Source organism: Rhea pennata, chromosome 15 (assembly GCF_028389875.1).
Source record: "Rhea pennata isolate bPtePen1 chromosome 15, bPtePen1.pri, whole genome shotgun sequence".
NCBI lineage: Eukaryota > Metazoa > Chordata > Aves > Rheiformes > Rheidae > Rhea > Rhea pennata.
The window spans coordinates 12,163,399-12,179,654 of NC_084677.1; the positions used below are offsets into that span (position 1 = coordinate 12,163,399).

General features: G+C 36.0%; 1 protein-coding gene across 3 annotated transcripts in view; it reads left to right on the plus strand.

Moving 5' to 3' along the window:
- Positions 1-16,256, plus strand: part of TRRAP (transformation/transcription domain associated protein) — a 100,507-nt gene that overhangs the window by 25,922 nt on the left and 58,329 nt on the right. For all 3 annotated transcript variants that reach the window (XM_062587882.1, XM_062587883.1, XM_062587884.1), the window contains exons 24-39: positions 264-481; positions 631-828; positions 1,501-1,761; positions 2,744-2,905; positions 4,169-4,265; positions 4,701-4,822; positions 6,160-6,330; positions 7,456-7,524; positions 11,414-11,533; positions 11,880-11,999; positions 12,352-12,516; positions 12,957-13,138; positions 13,400-13,598; positions 14,004-14,132; positions 14,692-14,958; positions 15,603-15,809. In XM_062587882.1, coding sequence (XP_062443866.1) covers positions 264-481; positions 631-828; positions 1,501-1,761; positions 2,744-2,905; positions 4,169-4,265; positions 4,701-4,822; positions 6,160-6,330; positions 7,456-7,524; positions 11,414-11,533; positions 11,880-11,999; positions 12,352-12,516; positions 12,957-13,138; positions 13,400-13,598; positions 14,004-14,132; positions 14,692-14,958; positions 15,603-15,809 — 2,687 coding nt within the window. The remainder of the gene's footprint in view (positions 1-263; positions 482-630; positions 829-1,500; positions 1,762-2,743; positions 2,906-4,168; positions 4,266-4,700; positions 4,823-6,159; positions 6,331-7,455; positions 7,525-11,413; positions 11,534-11,879; positions 12,000-12,351; positions 12,517-12,956; positions 13,139-13,399; positions 13,599-14,003; positions 14,133-14,691; positions 14,959-15,602; positions 15,810-16,256) is intronic.

The window sequence follows — 16,256 nt, forward strand, 5'->3', positions numbered from 1 at the left end:
ATTAAATCTCCTTAGCAGACCTCTGCAGTGCATAGTCACTGAGTGAGAGAGAGAGAAAAAAAAAAAACTCAAGTAGATGTAATCATTTTTCTTCTAAGACTGAAAAATGCCTTACAACTCATTTATATGCAAATAGGCACAGTGCTTACTGGGTTTGCCATCAGCTTATCAGAGGAGTAGTAAGAACTAATTGAAAGACTATTCATACTGAAATATCTATTGTTTTGTCTTTTTCCTTCCCCCTCCCCCAATATAAATTATAGGTCCTTTCTTGCTGCAGTGCTATCAGGTTGGAAGCCAGCCTAGCACGGCCATGTTTCATAGTGAAGAAAATGGGTCGAAAGGCATGGATCCCTTGGTGCTTATTGATGCCATCGCAATCTGTATGGCATATGAGGAGAAGGAACTCTGCAAAATAGGAGAGGTGGCTCTAGCGGTGATATTTGATGTCGCAAGCATTATCTTGGGTTCAAAGGAAAGGGTAATGTAGCTTCTTTTTTTTTTTTTTTTTTTTTTTAATTCATCCTGTTTCAGCCTCTTTAATTCTGCCTCCTTAATTCTGCTTCTGAACTTCTGAAGGCTGTCAATGGGTTGGAAAACTAAACCACTGATACAATTCTTTTTTTCCAGGCTTGTCAGCTTCCTTTGTTCTCATACATTGTGGAACGTTTATGTGCTTGCTGCTATGAACAAGCTTGGTATGCTAAGCTAGGAGGTGTGGTGTCAATTAAATTTCTCATGGAACGGTTGCCCCTAATTTGGGTCCTCCAGAACCAGCAGACTTTCCTGAAGGCACTTCTCTTTGTTATGATGGATCTAACTGGAGAGGTATTTAATTAATGGATTATGTTGACTAGTGTGGAGGAATTGTAACTTTTGTTTTTAAATTCACACAAATTGAACTCTTGCTAATTTTGATTTTACTTAACTAAAAAATGTATCACATCTGTAACAATTGTGAGTGAATTTTAGTTATTTTAACTCAAACCAAGTCCTGAGATAAGGGATTTGATCTGTTTTTTCCAAGTAACTTTGATAAAGTTGTTGGAATTACATTTTTTTTTTATTTCAGAGTAGGAAGTTCCATTCAGATCAGTGAAAGAACATAAGATTCACTTTAACTTGCACAAAAAATACTATTTTTGCTTCCTTCTGTGTTTGTTTAAAAGATGTTCATCTTATCAGAAAGCTGCTTATAGCTTTACTTGTAGGTACATACAGAATTGGCAGCTTGACCTCTTCTCAATTGTAAGTCATATAGTGACAGCATTGCTTAGATGTTCCAGCTCTTAAGAGTTCATTTATAAAGTTTTGTTCCATTGCAGCTCATAATTTTTGAATGATTCATGGGAATACTAGTTGGATATGCTAAACTTTACATATTTTTAGTCTTTTGCAGAGGATTCATCAAAATTGAATGCAGAGTTTATTGTTGAGTAGTACGTAGACTTGTGATCTTTGTATTCTGTATTTGAAAATAAAAATTCCATGATACCTTAGGTTTCCAATGGAGCAGTTGCTATGGCAAAGACAACATTAGAACAGCTTTTGATAAGATGTGCCACTCCCTTGAAAGATGAAGAAAAAGCAGAAGAAATTCTAGCAGCACAGGAAAAGTCTTTCCATCATGTGACACACGACCTGGTTCGAGAAGTAACATCTCCAAACTCTACTGTGAGAAAACAGGCCATGCATTCACTGCAGGTGCTTGCACAGGTCACTGGAAAAAGTGTCACTGTGATTATGGAGCCACATAAAGAGGTGAGAAGAAATAATTACTGAGACTCCAAGTGAATTTGAGATTGTTTACCAGTTGTGTTTGCTAAATGCTTTTCTGGTTGTATTTTTCCATATTAGTGAATCAAGTTCTTAGTGCTTTGATAGCATCTCTTTGTCATTTGCTAGGTTTCATTGTTCTAAATATAACTGTAGCTGGAATACTGTAGAGATTCATACAAATTGTGCCTGATTTTTTTTTTTTTTTTTTTAAGCCAGTATTGATAGTATCTTCTGTTCAAATTGATTTACTTCCTGAAATTATGGACTGCACATCCTCCCACCAGTCAGACATAGGCTAGTCCAGCTGGCTGCTGTATTTTGCACCATCATTTTGTGTCTCAAGAGTCCCTGCTGTGCCCTTCCCTATTAGTTTTTCCTAATCAGATTTTGTTGCGTACTCCTCAAATCTAATATAGCATCTATTCTCTTTAATATCTAGTGAAAATAAATAAGTCCTAGGGCTGCCACAGCATACAAAACTGTAGATGTTATTATTGTAATTTGCGCATTTACAGAGATGGCCTCTAGTTAAGATCTTTTGATTAGAGTGTTTATGGAGGAGAGTGAGAAATTGTTATAATGGAAAAACCTTACATGAATGTTTTCATTTTTCTGGTATTTTAGGAGCTTAGAATATGCTTGATTTCTGACTTCGATGTTCTTAAAGCTTAAGTGTACATTTTTTTTCTAATGCTATTTATACCATTATGTAAGGTTATTAAGTATCATATATCTGCTCACAGAGAATCTGTAATAATTACAGATACTGAGCTGATTCACTAACTAACTGTGCATTAAATTAGTTCAATGAAGTACTTTTCTTGCGTAGTGATTTCTGAAGAGACACTTCTGCAGCCACAGTGGCAGATGAATGAAAATACAGGGCTGTGGCTGATGTTGTTGCTAGGTCTGTGGGGTCATTTGAATAGGCCACTAATTCAGTAATTTAAATGGTATTGTGTAGGTCCTCCAAGACATGGTTCCTCCTAAAAAGCACTTACTTAGGCATCAACCTGCAAATGCCCAGATTGGGCTAATGGAAGGGAATACATTTTGCACAACCTTGCAACCTCGATTGTTTACCATGGATCTGAATGTTGTGGAACATAAGGTTTTCTACACAGAGGTATGTTCTTTCTCTAGTCTCATGTTTGAATGCAGATATTTAAGTAGTGCTTGTGTTAGAATTGTCGATGTTAAAAATACATATTTTTTTATGCATTTTAAACTTGCACTGCAATGTAAGAATTTACCTTTTGAAACATCAGCTGATAAAACTGTCTGCCTTTACCTGCAATTAAATACCTCTGGGCTGAGCAAAATGTTCTAATGCCTGTGAAACATGTTAAATGAACCTTGATGTGATAGTCTAATAGCCACAGCTTTCTTATTTAGGCCTTACTTTATGCACAGTATAAATATATTAAATCGTTGTGTCAAAACATAAATATTGCTTGCTAAGGTTTTTGAGTCTCTTACAGTTCACATAAAATCATATATAAAACTGGTGTGTAGTTTTAACTTAAGCTGTCTAGTTCCTTCATCTCCTGACTGTATGCCCCACATATAAGTTCAGAAGGACTTTGATACCAACAGTAATTGCAATTAAGGAGTAACTGCAGGTAGGGAGAGTGATTGTTAAGACAAAGGACCCTGTATTTTTTCCTCAAGACAAAGCCAAAGTGCTGTAGATCAAAGAAAAAGTCTGTAAAACTGAGAGTGATATATTGGTATTGTGAAGATCTGAACCTTAATAGGATTCTTTGATATAGATGCAATCTGGAAAGTGTTAGCTTGCATGATTTCTAACAAAAACATTCATGTATATTGAAAATACTCTGTCGCAAAGAAGAGAGCTCTGTAGGAAAAAATTGACCCTCTCAGCAGTGGCCCAGACCAAGAGAATTACTGAAGTCATTCTGAGCAGATTTTTCTCTTATTAATCTTCTACTCTTTTACCTCTTTCTTCTAAATCTTCAGTGTTGTCATTGCCATTTGGGAGCAATCTTTGCTGTAGTCCTATTCTTTCACAACCTGCATTGCATAAGCTGGGTGTTTGCGAATTGACCAGCTGGATGTTGGCAAACAAAATGCAAAATGGCTAATTTTTGCCTGACTTTCCTTCAGTGGCAGTGTTAATTGATTCTCTTGCCTCTGGCTTACCACCACATTTCATGGAAACTTGTACTTTTATTTCTAGTAAGGATTTTGCCCCTCTGTCAAATTTGGGATCAACTAGTGTAAGTGAACCCAGCTCTTTAGGGAAATCAGGCTAAAAGGGTAAAACTGTTTCTGATGAGACTGTTTCAAACATCATTCACAATGCTAGGCTAAAATGTTTTTGTTGTTGTTGTTGTTTTTGTGTCCTTTCCCCTCTGTCCCCCCTCAGTTGTTGAATTTGTGTGAGGCTGAAGATGCTGCCTTAATGAAGCTACCGTGTTACAAAAGTCTGCCATCGCTCGTACCTCTTCGTATTGCAGCCTTAAGTAAGTTCCTAAACAAAACTTGATGTAGGTAAGTGTTCTTGTGAGCAACAGGTAGTCTTCCTTCCTGGATCAGCTGAAAACTCAAGAGCATGAAAACTGGTGACTGTTCTCTAGAGGTCATAGTTTAATGGGAAAGTGTCCCTTATGTCTTAATGGATAGAACTTGATTCCTGAATTCTATAAGTATTTTTAGAATACTTATATAATATTGCACTAGGAAAACTTTAAAACGCTGTTATAATAGAATTTCTTTTTTTTTAAAAAAAATATTTTATGATGTCTATTGCTTTTGGCAAAGCATGTTGAACTGTAGCTGTTAGTAATTTAAGATGAAATAAGTTTAAGTTTGAAGAGAATAAATATAGAGTCAGGATTTTTTTTTTCTCTTTTGAAAATGAATTAACAAAGTGAACAAATTTACTTTGATTTTTGCAGATGCTCTAGCTGCCTGCAATTACTTGCCTCAGTCCAGAGAGAAGATCATTGCTGCACTCTTCAAGGCGCTTAACTCAACAAATAATGAACTGCAGGAGGCAGGAGAAGCATGCATGAGAAAGGTTGGTACATTTAAAACACTGCCTCGTAGAGGCTGTTGTTCTTTCTGCTTTACTTCCTTGTTACAAAGCTTCTTGGGAAATGTCTCTGTAGTTTCATTAGTGGCACCACTGTAATTAAGTTTGTCAGACGTGTTTTTTGAGGGATTTGAACTTGGACATAACAATTTAGTTCTGGTTGAAATTAACCTTATAAGCTCTTGCCTAAGTCTTTTTTTTTTTTTTAATGACAAATACATTTTCTCAATAAAAGTGTCAGTCTTTCCCAGCAGTCTGAAAAATATGCATATATGGCTTTATTTTAAAAGGTTTTGTTGTGCTTCTGTTCTTAAAAGAAGTGTGGTTTAGAGATGCTGTGGCTGGTTTTGGAGGTGGCAGCAGTGCAGCAGAGGCTCTGCCTTGCTGGAGGGCTGGTACCTTAGAGCACAAGGCTGCAGCTCTGCTTCTTGGGGTCCTCAACTGTGTCTATCCTGTGGGTGCAAGCTTATAGTGTAAAGCAGTTGGAGGGGCAGAGAAAAAGATGTACCCTCATCATGATCTGTTGTCTGATGGATATGCCCAATTCTAATTTGGCAAAATTTTAATACCTTTAGACAAAAAAAAATACTAATAACCTTTTTGTAAGGAGGTGTAGGTGAGGTGGCAAGACACAGGGAGTGTAATTATAGTAGTGCTGATGGTTTACATTTGTTTACACCACTGAGTGGTTTAGAAGTTGGGTATCTTTTCACTCTGGCTGTGAGAGGGAATGTGCTCACTGATTGTGGTTTGCTGACAGTACAGTCTGGGAGAGTACAAGAGAGCAACTAAGGACTGCTCTGATCTATGCCTGTGGTATAGATTGTTCTTGATTGTTCCCATCACCTTTTCCGGTGATAAATCTGTACTCACACAGCATTTGATTATAACAGCAAATATCGTGTCTGGTTGTTTGCAGCCAGATTCTCCTGACCTTTTGTGTTACTCGGGATGGATGCAGATTTTAACGGAGAAATTTGCTGTGTTGCCTTGAGCTAGATGCACAGCCAAATCTTAGTGAAGCGGTTTTGAAGTATTTTATACATAGTTTTATATTTTATTTATAATTATGGCAGTTTAAAAAATCCTTTTAATCCTTCAGTTCTGCTTAATTGTTTTACAGAATATCCTACTATGCATCAGGAATACTTAGGTACTTCCTGAATCCATCCTGTCGCCATATATGTTTCACAGTAATAAATGGCATTTTAGCTGTTGCATTCTGAAAGTACAAAATAAACCAGCGAAATTAGTTTTAGGTAATGTACTGACACAAAAATAGCCAGCATGTTCACCTCTATTTTAATTCTACTCTCTTGCAGTTTTTGGAAGGAGCTACAATAGAAGTCGATCAAATTCATACACACATGAGACCATTGCTTATGATGTTGGGGGACTATCGAAGCCTGACACTAAATGTTGTGAATCGTCTGACATCTGTCACTAGACTTTTTCCAAACTCTTTCAATGATAAATTCTGTGATCAGATGATGGTAAGCCTATTCATGTTCAAGAGGTTATTTTAGGTTTTATTTTTGTCGTTGTTTTTAATCTCTCCTAGAAAAATTTTTCTCTTAACTAATATTTGTACTATTGAAAAGTGATTTAATGTATATATTAAAATAGAAGTTTTTGTTTCATGATTAATAGGAAAAAACCCCAAATATCTTTAAATATTTGCATGGTTAAAATTTGAGGTAATTTCTGAAAACATATGAAAGCAAGAAGTTAGGAGATGTTTTCTTCAAGTGAAGCCATACCTAATTATGCTAAGGTCTGCTTTGACCAAACTGGTCTTTCAGCAATGTGCCAGCAGGATTGTATACGAAGGAAACCCTTGAAAACATATTTTTTTTTCTAGTAGGCTAAGTCTATTTTGGTGGGGTTTTTTGATGGAAGGTATTGCCTTTCTTACTTTATCTGGAATTTATAAAATAGGAGGAATTCTCTGTCCATTTGCACATTTTTTTAAATATGCAAATGAATACGTACCATGCAAAATGTTAAACAGGTATGAACCCATCACCATTACATATCAAACTTCAGTGTTTGTTATGCGTTCCGATCTGTGTATGTAGTTGCATATCCCTTGCTTTCTTGAATTGGGAAAGAACTCTTAGCTTCATCTGTTGACCTCTACAGTGTGCTTCAGTTGCAAGTAATAAAATTAGTTCAGTAGATGAAGGCTTCTTAAATCATGAAATGTCATTGTTGCTTGTTCTGTATAATGTCGTAGTTGCTTGTCCTGTTACAACCCCACATAAGAGTCTGATAATGCCTTGATCCTGGAATGATTCAGATAGATTTCACATCCAAAATAAAAGTTGTGATCTTCTAATAGATTAATGACAGCTTTCTTAGGTGGTGTTGCTACATCTTCAGTTTGTAAAGTGTTTAATGCCTTTCACGTTAGAACAATATTGTTTCAAAGAGTAAACGAACTTCTTTAGCTGAGGGAGGAAAGATAACTCTTGATGATATTTTTTCGTTCTTTCCCTCAGACAATCATTCCTGCCTCTATTTTTTCTTTTCTTGAAGTATTTACTGTTACTTGCTAAAATAGAACAGTAAAAGAATAATGGAAATTAGTTTAATATATCTTTTCAATATTTTAATAGCAACATCTGCGTAAATGGATGGAAGTGGTAGTTATTACACACAAAGGAGGACAGCGGAGTGATGGAAATGTAAGTTAATGAATGCTTTTATGAGAGAAGACAATGTGGAAATTAACTGTATAAATGTTTAGGAAATACAGAACTCATTCAGTTTTAAATGGTAGCATAACTCGTTACACGCTGATGTTTTGTTACAAGTAAATGAAATTATTTATTGAATATTTGTAACAAATCTTAGAGAAGTTTCTTATGCTTGGGGTGCATTTACTTAGAGCCTACTCTACATAGGTTTGTGTAGGGAAAGTTTAGTGATTTTTGCAGGGGTTTTTGCTTGGAAGTCTGTTCTTCATTGGAATGGAATCATCAGACTTCAGTAGCATAATCTCTCTTTCTTCATTAATATGTTTGATGTTCATACCATATTCTTGTGAAAATTATATAAAATAACAACATCATCCCGGTTCATTTAAAAACTGATTTGTGAAAGCCAATTCCAAATATACTAGTTGAGATTGCATAAAAATCTCCCTGCCCTAGTCAAACTAGTGGTCTGAATGTTGAATTGTGGGAACCTGAATAATTTTTTGGTAAAGGGGAAGTTGCGCACCTTAATGACAACTGTGTGTTCTTCAATGATACTGCACTTAAGGGAATTCCTGCTTCAGTGCTGTACACATGGCTTGCTGGAAGTTTTATAATTCTGTTAAATGTCACTAATAATTTATATTAAGTGTTGAGATTTATTATTGCATGAACTAGGAAGGAATTGGAGGGGAATTGCATTAATTTATTTGTTTTTCAAATTAAAATGAAATTAGATTGGCTTTTTATTTCCCTCATAACAGAAGCTGTTTAATGGCTTTTCATTACTCTTTCCTGTCCTTACAAAGAGCTTTTTACATCTGAATTCAGTCATTTCTTTGTATTTGACCTAGATATTCTCTAATGGAGTAGAGTTTGTTTCTTATATTTAAACTTAGAAATGGTTACTGTCTGCACATTTTTCAGTTAAACACTAGTGTTTTATTCAAGTCAGCATAGTTCTAAGGCCTTCATATTCTTTTGGGATTCACTTTTTCTCAAATATGAAAATTACAGTTATTGTACAGATCTTTATATAGCAGTATTCTTTCAAACCACAGTGGGGCACCACTATAGCAGTTTTAGTTGTCCTTGGATCCTAGACATGAATCACATTTAATTTTGAATTCTTTTGCTTTTAATGTCTTCTGTCATAGTTAATGTTTTCTATGTACTTCTATGTTTAGTCTCCCAAACGTGATTTTTTTTATTAATTGTTGGGTTAAAGTCTGTGTTGGGGGGAGATATACATCAGAAATATAAGAATAAATCTACTGACAAGGCTTGAGGAAGGAGAGAAGTCTGTGGAAACATTTTCGAACAGAATTGTGTGACTACACACAATTTGTGTGTTGTGTTCATTAAAATGTTACTTTTTTTTCCTGTTGTTCCTTTAAAGTTTCCTTAAAAATAAATTTCCTAAAAAATAAAGGAAACTAAAGGAGGGCGCAGACAGTATGATTTAGATACACTGGTCGTGGCAGTCTGTGTTCATAGGCGCATACTGGTGATGTGCTGTAATTGTAATTACATCTTCTAACTGTGGAAAAGACTACGATAGTGAAACTGGTGGTTAGAGTTAGTTGTAGTTGGCCTTTCACTTATCTGGGTTCTTCTTGACCGTAGGAAGATTCCAAAATCTCATGTGTTCACATAAAAGCAAAGTTGGGGAGTGCTTCTCAAGTGGGTTGCATCATTCAGACTGAATGGTTTGATCTAGGAGCTGGTAAACTCAGTGGAGAATAGAGGTGGTCAGGAAACCCTTATATTTTGTAGGTGAACTGATATAGAATAGTATTACTGTAAGCTTTTTGGCCTAAACAATTTTCATCTCCCTTTTTCAGCTGCACATTTTGAACGTGCCGTTTTTGAGCACTCATGCTTTGGTGGTAGCGTTGTCATGCAGTTCTTCGGCATCCTGCACATCGTGGCTAGTTGGCAGGCCTCTTAATGAAGCACGCTGTGCTCCAAGTGTCTAAAGAATGACTTTCTAATGTAGAGAAATGGTAGTTCTAAAAGAGTAAATACTGCAGACATCTCGATTAAAACTGATGCGTAACAATTACCAAGTTTTGTAAAGATCCACACTCATTTTACGGTAGCCCTAGTGTGTTCTTGAATTGACTTGCTTGTTTAAGTAAATGAGCAAATAAATAATATTTTAGGTAGAAGTGAAGATTTAATTAATTGGCACAATAATTGAAATCTTTGATTTAAATCTCTTCTCTTCCCTACCTCCGCAATGAAAGGCCTGTTTTTAGGTTATGTTCAGTAGTAGATAAAAAAGTTTTGAGCAGACATATGCCATGAACTCTCTCTCTAATGAGCTGTGGTGCCTCAGTGGAAAATCTCCACTAGCATGTATAAGAAGCACTTTTGTACCTTGGTAGTTTAAATATTGGAAGTAGTTTTGTAATCAGTATTGGACAGCTTTGTCTTTGAAGATAATGTAAGATTGTTGTCCCTGTTTTAATTACTTCTAATGTCTTTATATTCTGTACAAATATTTGGGAAGCTATGTGTAAGCAACATACAGGTCGAAAAAAGACTGCTTTTTGACCTCATTCTTAGAAGAGCAGTTCCGAGCGTGGGAGACGGTTGTGTCTCCGTTCATTCAGCCTGAGCTGAAAATCCAACCCTACTGAGGTCCGTTCTGGCCACAGCCTGAAGAACAGCGTGTGCTGATGTGTTCATTTATTTCATGTTTTTGTGGGGTTTTTCTTGTCACGCTCTGACTTCTGTTTTGGTTCAGCCTGCTGCGGAAGGGGTAGAGGTGAGAAACTCAGTGGGGGCACCAGGAAGTTCTCCGTTGTCGTGTTTTGGTTCTTCGCTGTGGGTTGTTAGTTGTGCTGCTGTGTTCTGGGCAGAGCGCGTGGTGCCTCTGAGTGCAGTGCTGTCGACTGTCCCATGTTCGTCTGTGGCAGAGGTGTTTTGATAACGTTGCTGTTAAGGATGTTAAGCATGTTTGTACTAGGAAGAGTAGGATTTTTTTTTTCTTTTTCTTTTTCTTTTCTTTTTTTCTTTCTTTTTTTTTTTGAAGCACTTCTGTCTTGATGGATTTTGTGTGTGTTGTTCTCAGTCCTACGCTTCAATCCGACAGAGAAGTCCTTGGGATCTCTCTAGGCAGATCGCATTAAATAAGTGAGGCTTAGTAATTATTGTCTAAATTCAGTTGAAGAAGCCTGATCCATCTGAAAATACTCTTTTGTATCCTGTATTTTAGAAACGAATTTTAGAGAGATGTTGAGGGTGTTGTGGGTTAATTTGTTTGTTTTCCTCCCTCTTTCTATTAAAGAAAAGCCATAGTTTGGTTAACTGAAATGTAGTTCACCTTTAGAATTACACAGTGAAAGAAAAAATATTGTTTGGAAGAATTTAATATCTGGAGGGAGAACAGAGCTGACTTTTCTTTCACGTAGGCAGCTGTTTGCAGGGGCTCTAGAGCCGTGCTGGGAGAGCGCTGCGTGCCTGGCGCCTTGCGAGCTTCTGCTCGTGGGGTATTTGCAGGAGGTGGCTTAGAAAGGTCGATGCACCAGGTCCGCCCCGTAGGGCAGCGGGGAGCATCCCATGACTCCCCTCGGCCCCCTTACCAGGGCACTGAGCCCACCTCTAACTGTAAAACACTGCTATCCTGACACAGTAAATAAAATTAAAGCATGACATTGCAAGCAGGGGAGAGGGGAGACAAATGCCACCAGACAAATTGACTCCATACATCATGGTAAGTAGATGTTAACCCCTTGCTCTTGGTTGCTGGTTAAGCCAATACAGAGAGAGAGAGATAGAGAGGAAGAAAAGAAAAGGGTAGGAGAGGTGATACTATGTTTATATATTTCCCTGGCCATTTTGAATTGCTCATGTTTCTTTTTACTGATAGGAAATGAAGATTTGTTCAGCAATCATAAACTTATTTCATCTGATCCCAGCTGCTCCGCAGACTTTGGTTAAACCCCTGTTAGAAGTTGTGATGAAAACGGAACGAGCAATGTTGATTGAGGTGAAAGAGGAAGTTAATACTGATAACTTTTTTGTTTTCTAATATTTTTAAGTATATTTTGAATTTTTGGCATATTGATATGGGAGTGTTTAATACAGAATTTTGTTCTATTTTTTTTTTTAAAAAAACAACCCTCTCTTCAAGCCTCTTAGGTGAAATTAAGGCTTTATTAGGCTTCTAAACGCAATTGTTAAAATTGTCAATAAATTCTCAGTGTGGAAGTTCTAAACATTTAGTATCTGCATAAACGCCAAATTAAGTGCTTTTCTGAGTGGTAGTAAATTAGTAGACAAATAAAAGCACTCAGTGCTCTGCATTTTTCATTTAAGCATTATGAATCTTTCAGGCTGGCAGTCCGTTCAGGGAACCACTGATAAAATTTCTGACACGTCATCCATCCCAGACTGTTGAGCTGTTCATGATGGAAGCCACTTTAAATGATCCACAATGGAGCAGAATGTTTATGGTAAGCTGTATGGGAAAGGGAAGAAGTAAAAACCTAAACCTTTACAAGTCTGATGAACCAGAAATTTTTGATTTTTGTTTTTAATGCTTTTCTTTTTTTTGCTTTTCTTCCCATATGACCTTACACTCCTTAATCATAGCCTTATTTTGACTGTTTTTCCTGAACAGACTTTATGCCTTTTCAGATCATGTAGGAGTATCACTGTAGTTGTATAGGCTATTTTTATATATAAATAAATAAAATATAACCTATACAACTACAGTGATGAATATAAAAACTACAGGATGTAACAGCTTTGTGGTATGATTTGCTTTTAAAAGTTATTATTAAAATTATTTTTCCCCTTCTTCAGAGTTTCTTAAAACATAAAGATGCCAAACCTCTACGAGATGTACTGGCAGCTAATCCAAACCGATTTATTACTCTACTATTACCTGTTGGTACACAAGCAGCTGTTAGACCTGGTTCTCCAAGCACTACCACAATGCGTCTTGATCTTCAGTTTCAGGCTATCAAGGTATTTTTATTTTTTGTCTTTGCACCGGATAGTTAAAATTTCTTTAGAATTGGTCAGATGTATGTGCTTTCAGGTATATCCATATTTTTTGTATTATAGTTCATAGAAAAATCTTTGTAAAATATACATAAAAATATATGTAAAATGTTTATAGTCACAGTTTTAGGCTAGGAAAGGAAAAGAGAATCCAATGAACTTTTTTTTTTTTTTTTTTTTTTTTTTTTTAAATCAACTAAGATTCAAGAAGTAAACTGATGGCAAGGAAAACTATCTTTTAAAAAGCTCCCTTTAAAGTCATTTTAAGCTAGTTTTTGTTTGACTTTTCTTTGGATGATTTTAGAACTCTGAATCTACTTGAAACAGTTGCTTTTTTATCATTGTTGTTACTGGCAGATTTATTTCATGTTGACAGTGCATTTGTCTTGTTTTGCTTTTGACAGATCATAAGTATTATTGTTAAGAATGATGAATGTTGGTTAGCAAATCAGCATTCCTTGGTGAATCAGCTGAAACGTGTATGGGTGAGTGAAGCTTTTCAGGAGAGACATCGTAAGGAGAATATGGCTGCAATAAATTGGAAAGAACCTAAGCTATTGGCATACTGCTTACTGAATTACTGCAAGTATGTGGAACCATTCATTTCCTATAGATTATGTACTTTTTTTTAAAGTTATTTTGAAAGTATTTAAAGATGTACTTAAAAGGGACTGCAGTTATTGAAGAAAAGATTTAATCTAAGGTATTTTGTTAGCTCTAAAACTGTATCTTTTGCACTGCCTCCTGTTGACTGACTGCTGTTTAAGCCAATATTAGTTTTTTCATCAAATTACAGGCATAGTAGTTTGGTATATGTTTTTTCACAGGTTTTTATGTGTTTTTACAGAAGGAATTATGGCGATATAGAGTTGCTCTTCCAGTTGCTTCGGGCTTTTACGGGTCGTTTTCTCTGCAATATGACTTTCTTGAAGGAATACATGGAAGAAGAGATCCCCAAAAACTACAGTATATCCCAAAAACGAGCTTTGTTCTTCCGTTTTGTAGACTTCAATGACCCAAACTTTGGAGATGAGCTCAAAGCCAAGGTAACTAAAGCAATTAAATCAAAGTAGTCTGGTATTTAAGTTTAATTTTCTTCTTGGGAACTAGGGCAACAGAACTCGCTTACTTAAATGTCAACGAGTTCGATAATTGGCAGAGCCATTTAAGTGAAAATATCATACCTGAGGAAGAGCAATAATAAACAGAGACAGCAATTCATCTTGCTTTCAACACTGACTCTTTTAGTTTATGCTTTCTAAGAATCTTTGCCCTTGGAAGGGGAGAAAAGTCTTTGTATATCTGTTTCTTAAGATTCTACGTGTAGCTTATTTTTAGAATCAAATAAATATGTCTAACATGAAGGTTTGCGTGCAAAATGACTTGAGTGATGACTGTCATTTACAGAATGCGGTAGTCTAGTATTACTGTCTTGTATTTCTGTTCTGTAGGTATTGCAGCATATCCTAAATCCTGCTTTCTTGCACAGTTTTGAAAAGGGAGAAGGTGAACAGCTTCTGGGACCCCCAAACCCAGAAGGAGATAATCCAGAAAGCATCACTAGTGTTTTTATAACAAAGGTAACAATCTTTGTTTATGTTAAAACATTTTAAAAAAAAGTTGAAATTGAAAATTGTTCCTCTTATTTGACTTTTCAGTCCTGATTTGAGTTACTTTTGCAATTTCACTATATTATGATCAGTATTATGAAATCATATCATAAAACTTTGAATTGTTGTGAGATCCATCAGTCATCGGTAAGGTTAGACTACAACACTCAATTTACTTGTGATATTCCTAGGATTTGAATTTCTTCCTTTAGAATTGGAGCTTATATGATTGCTTTTCAATAAGCAAAGTTTTTCATGATTGAACATGATTATCTTTGTAACTTATTTCAGTTTCCTTGAGCAGTCAGCAGTTATGAAATGGATGTTGTGGCAGATGAGGTTTTTTATAGACTGGCTCTTTGGAAGCTCCTGGATGTGTTGGTTATTGAATGTTCTCGCCTTATGAGGTGGTTTTATGGCTCTTGACCTGAATTGAGAAAGTATTAAACAAAAAACCCCGCAGACTGCAGACTGTTCTTATAGATGATAATTTTTTTTTTCTTTTCCCCTTTCATCCTCCCTGGCATAGGTACTTGATCCAGAAAAACAGGCAGAAATGCTGGATTCTCTCAGGATATATCTCTTACAGTTTGCCACGCTTCTGGTTGAGCATGCACCACATCACATTCATGATAATAACAAAAACCGCAACAGCAAACTCCGACGCCTGATGACTTTTGCTTGGCCATGCCTCCTGTCGAAGGCATGTGTGGACCCAGCCTGTAAATACAGTGGCCATTTGCTTTTAGCACACATCATTGCAAAATTTGCCATACATAAGAAGATAGTGCTGCAGGTATTGACTGTGTGCTTGTATTCATACATCTAAGCAATGCTGATAAGTTATGTAGTTTCTTTTATTTTATGATGCAGAGTAGGGGATGTAGAGTAGTTTTGAATACTTGTAACATAAGTAATAAGTAAACTCGTACTCAACAAGCAAGTGCAGAAGCAACAAGCCTAAAATTAATGTGTATTTCTTTGGGGACAGGAGAATATAGAGAGATGTTTGAGGCCAGGTGAATAAAGGAGAGGAAGGGGACAATAAAAAGTAGTCTTTGTTGAATTAACAGAATTGGCAATGTCTGCTCCTTTGAGAGGGACAGATATTTCACCTGAGACAGGGAGTAGGGAGCAAAGGAAAACTTCAGGGTGGTCAGAGAAGAATAACAAAGAAAAAGGGCGGTAAAGGAGATGGAAACATAGGTTCAACAAAATATCATTGTATGCATACCAAACTATAGGTCTTTAGAAAAAAATCTGTGTTGTTTAGAAGACATATGGTATAGTTTCTTCTTTTTATAAATGCTTTATTTGTGTAAATACACATACATACATATATATATACACACACACACACATACATATATATATATATATATATATACACACACATATATATCAATATATATAGGATTGATAAGAAACATTCCCTCTTAGGTTTTTCACAGTCTTCTAAAAGCACATGCCATGGAGGCTCGAGCTATCGTCAGGCAAGCAATGGCTATTCTGACTCCAGCTGTGCCTGCTCGAATGGAGGATGGACATCAGATGCTGACTCACTGGACACGAAAAATCATTGTAGAAGAGGGTCACACAGTTCCACAATTAGTACACATTTTGCACTTGATAGTACAACATTTCAAGGTACTTGTACCATTTATTCCGATAGTCATTGTATCGCAAGTATTAAGGAGGTAAACTGTAGTTTGATTAAAAAAAAAAAAAAATGTAATCCTGATTATATGACTTAGTTTCAAAAGGTATCAGCTGTCTGCAAATGCGTTTGATTAAAACTGAAAATGCCTATTAAGAACAATGTTTATGACAAATTTTAAAGTATTCTTTTTTTTCTCAGTTTTGATTACGTTGTTTGGTCCTATTTTTGCTCAAATGTCTTCTATATCACTTTGGTATTTGTACAAGCTTCCTTGGTGTGGCTTTGCAAGCTGCCAAATAAGCTCCCTAAAGAGTACATGTTTTTGAAATGTCAGTTCAATTTAAGTGAAAGATCAACCTGGCCTTACCCCAAATAAGCCTAAAAATGAGCTTGCATGTGGAACACAATTGTGTAATGGGGAGCTGTCTGGGTCC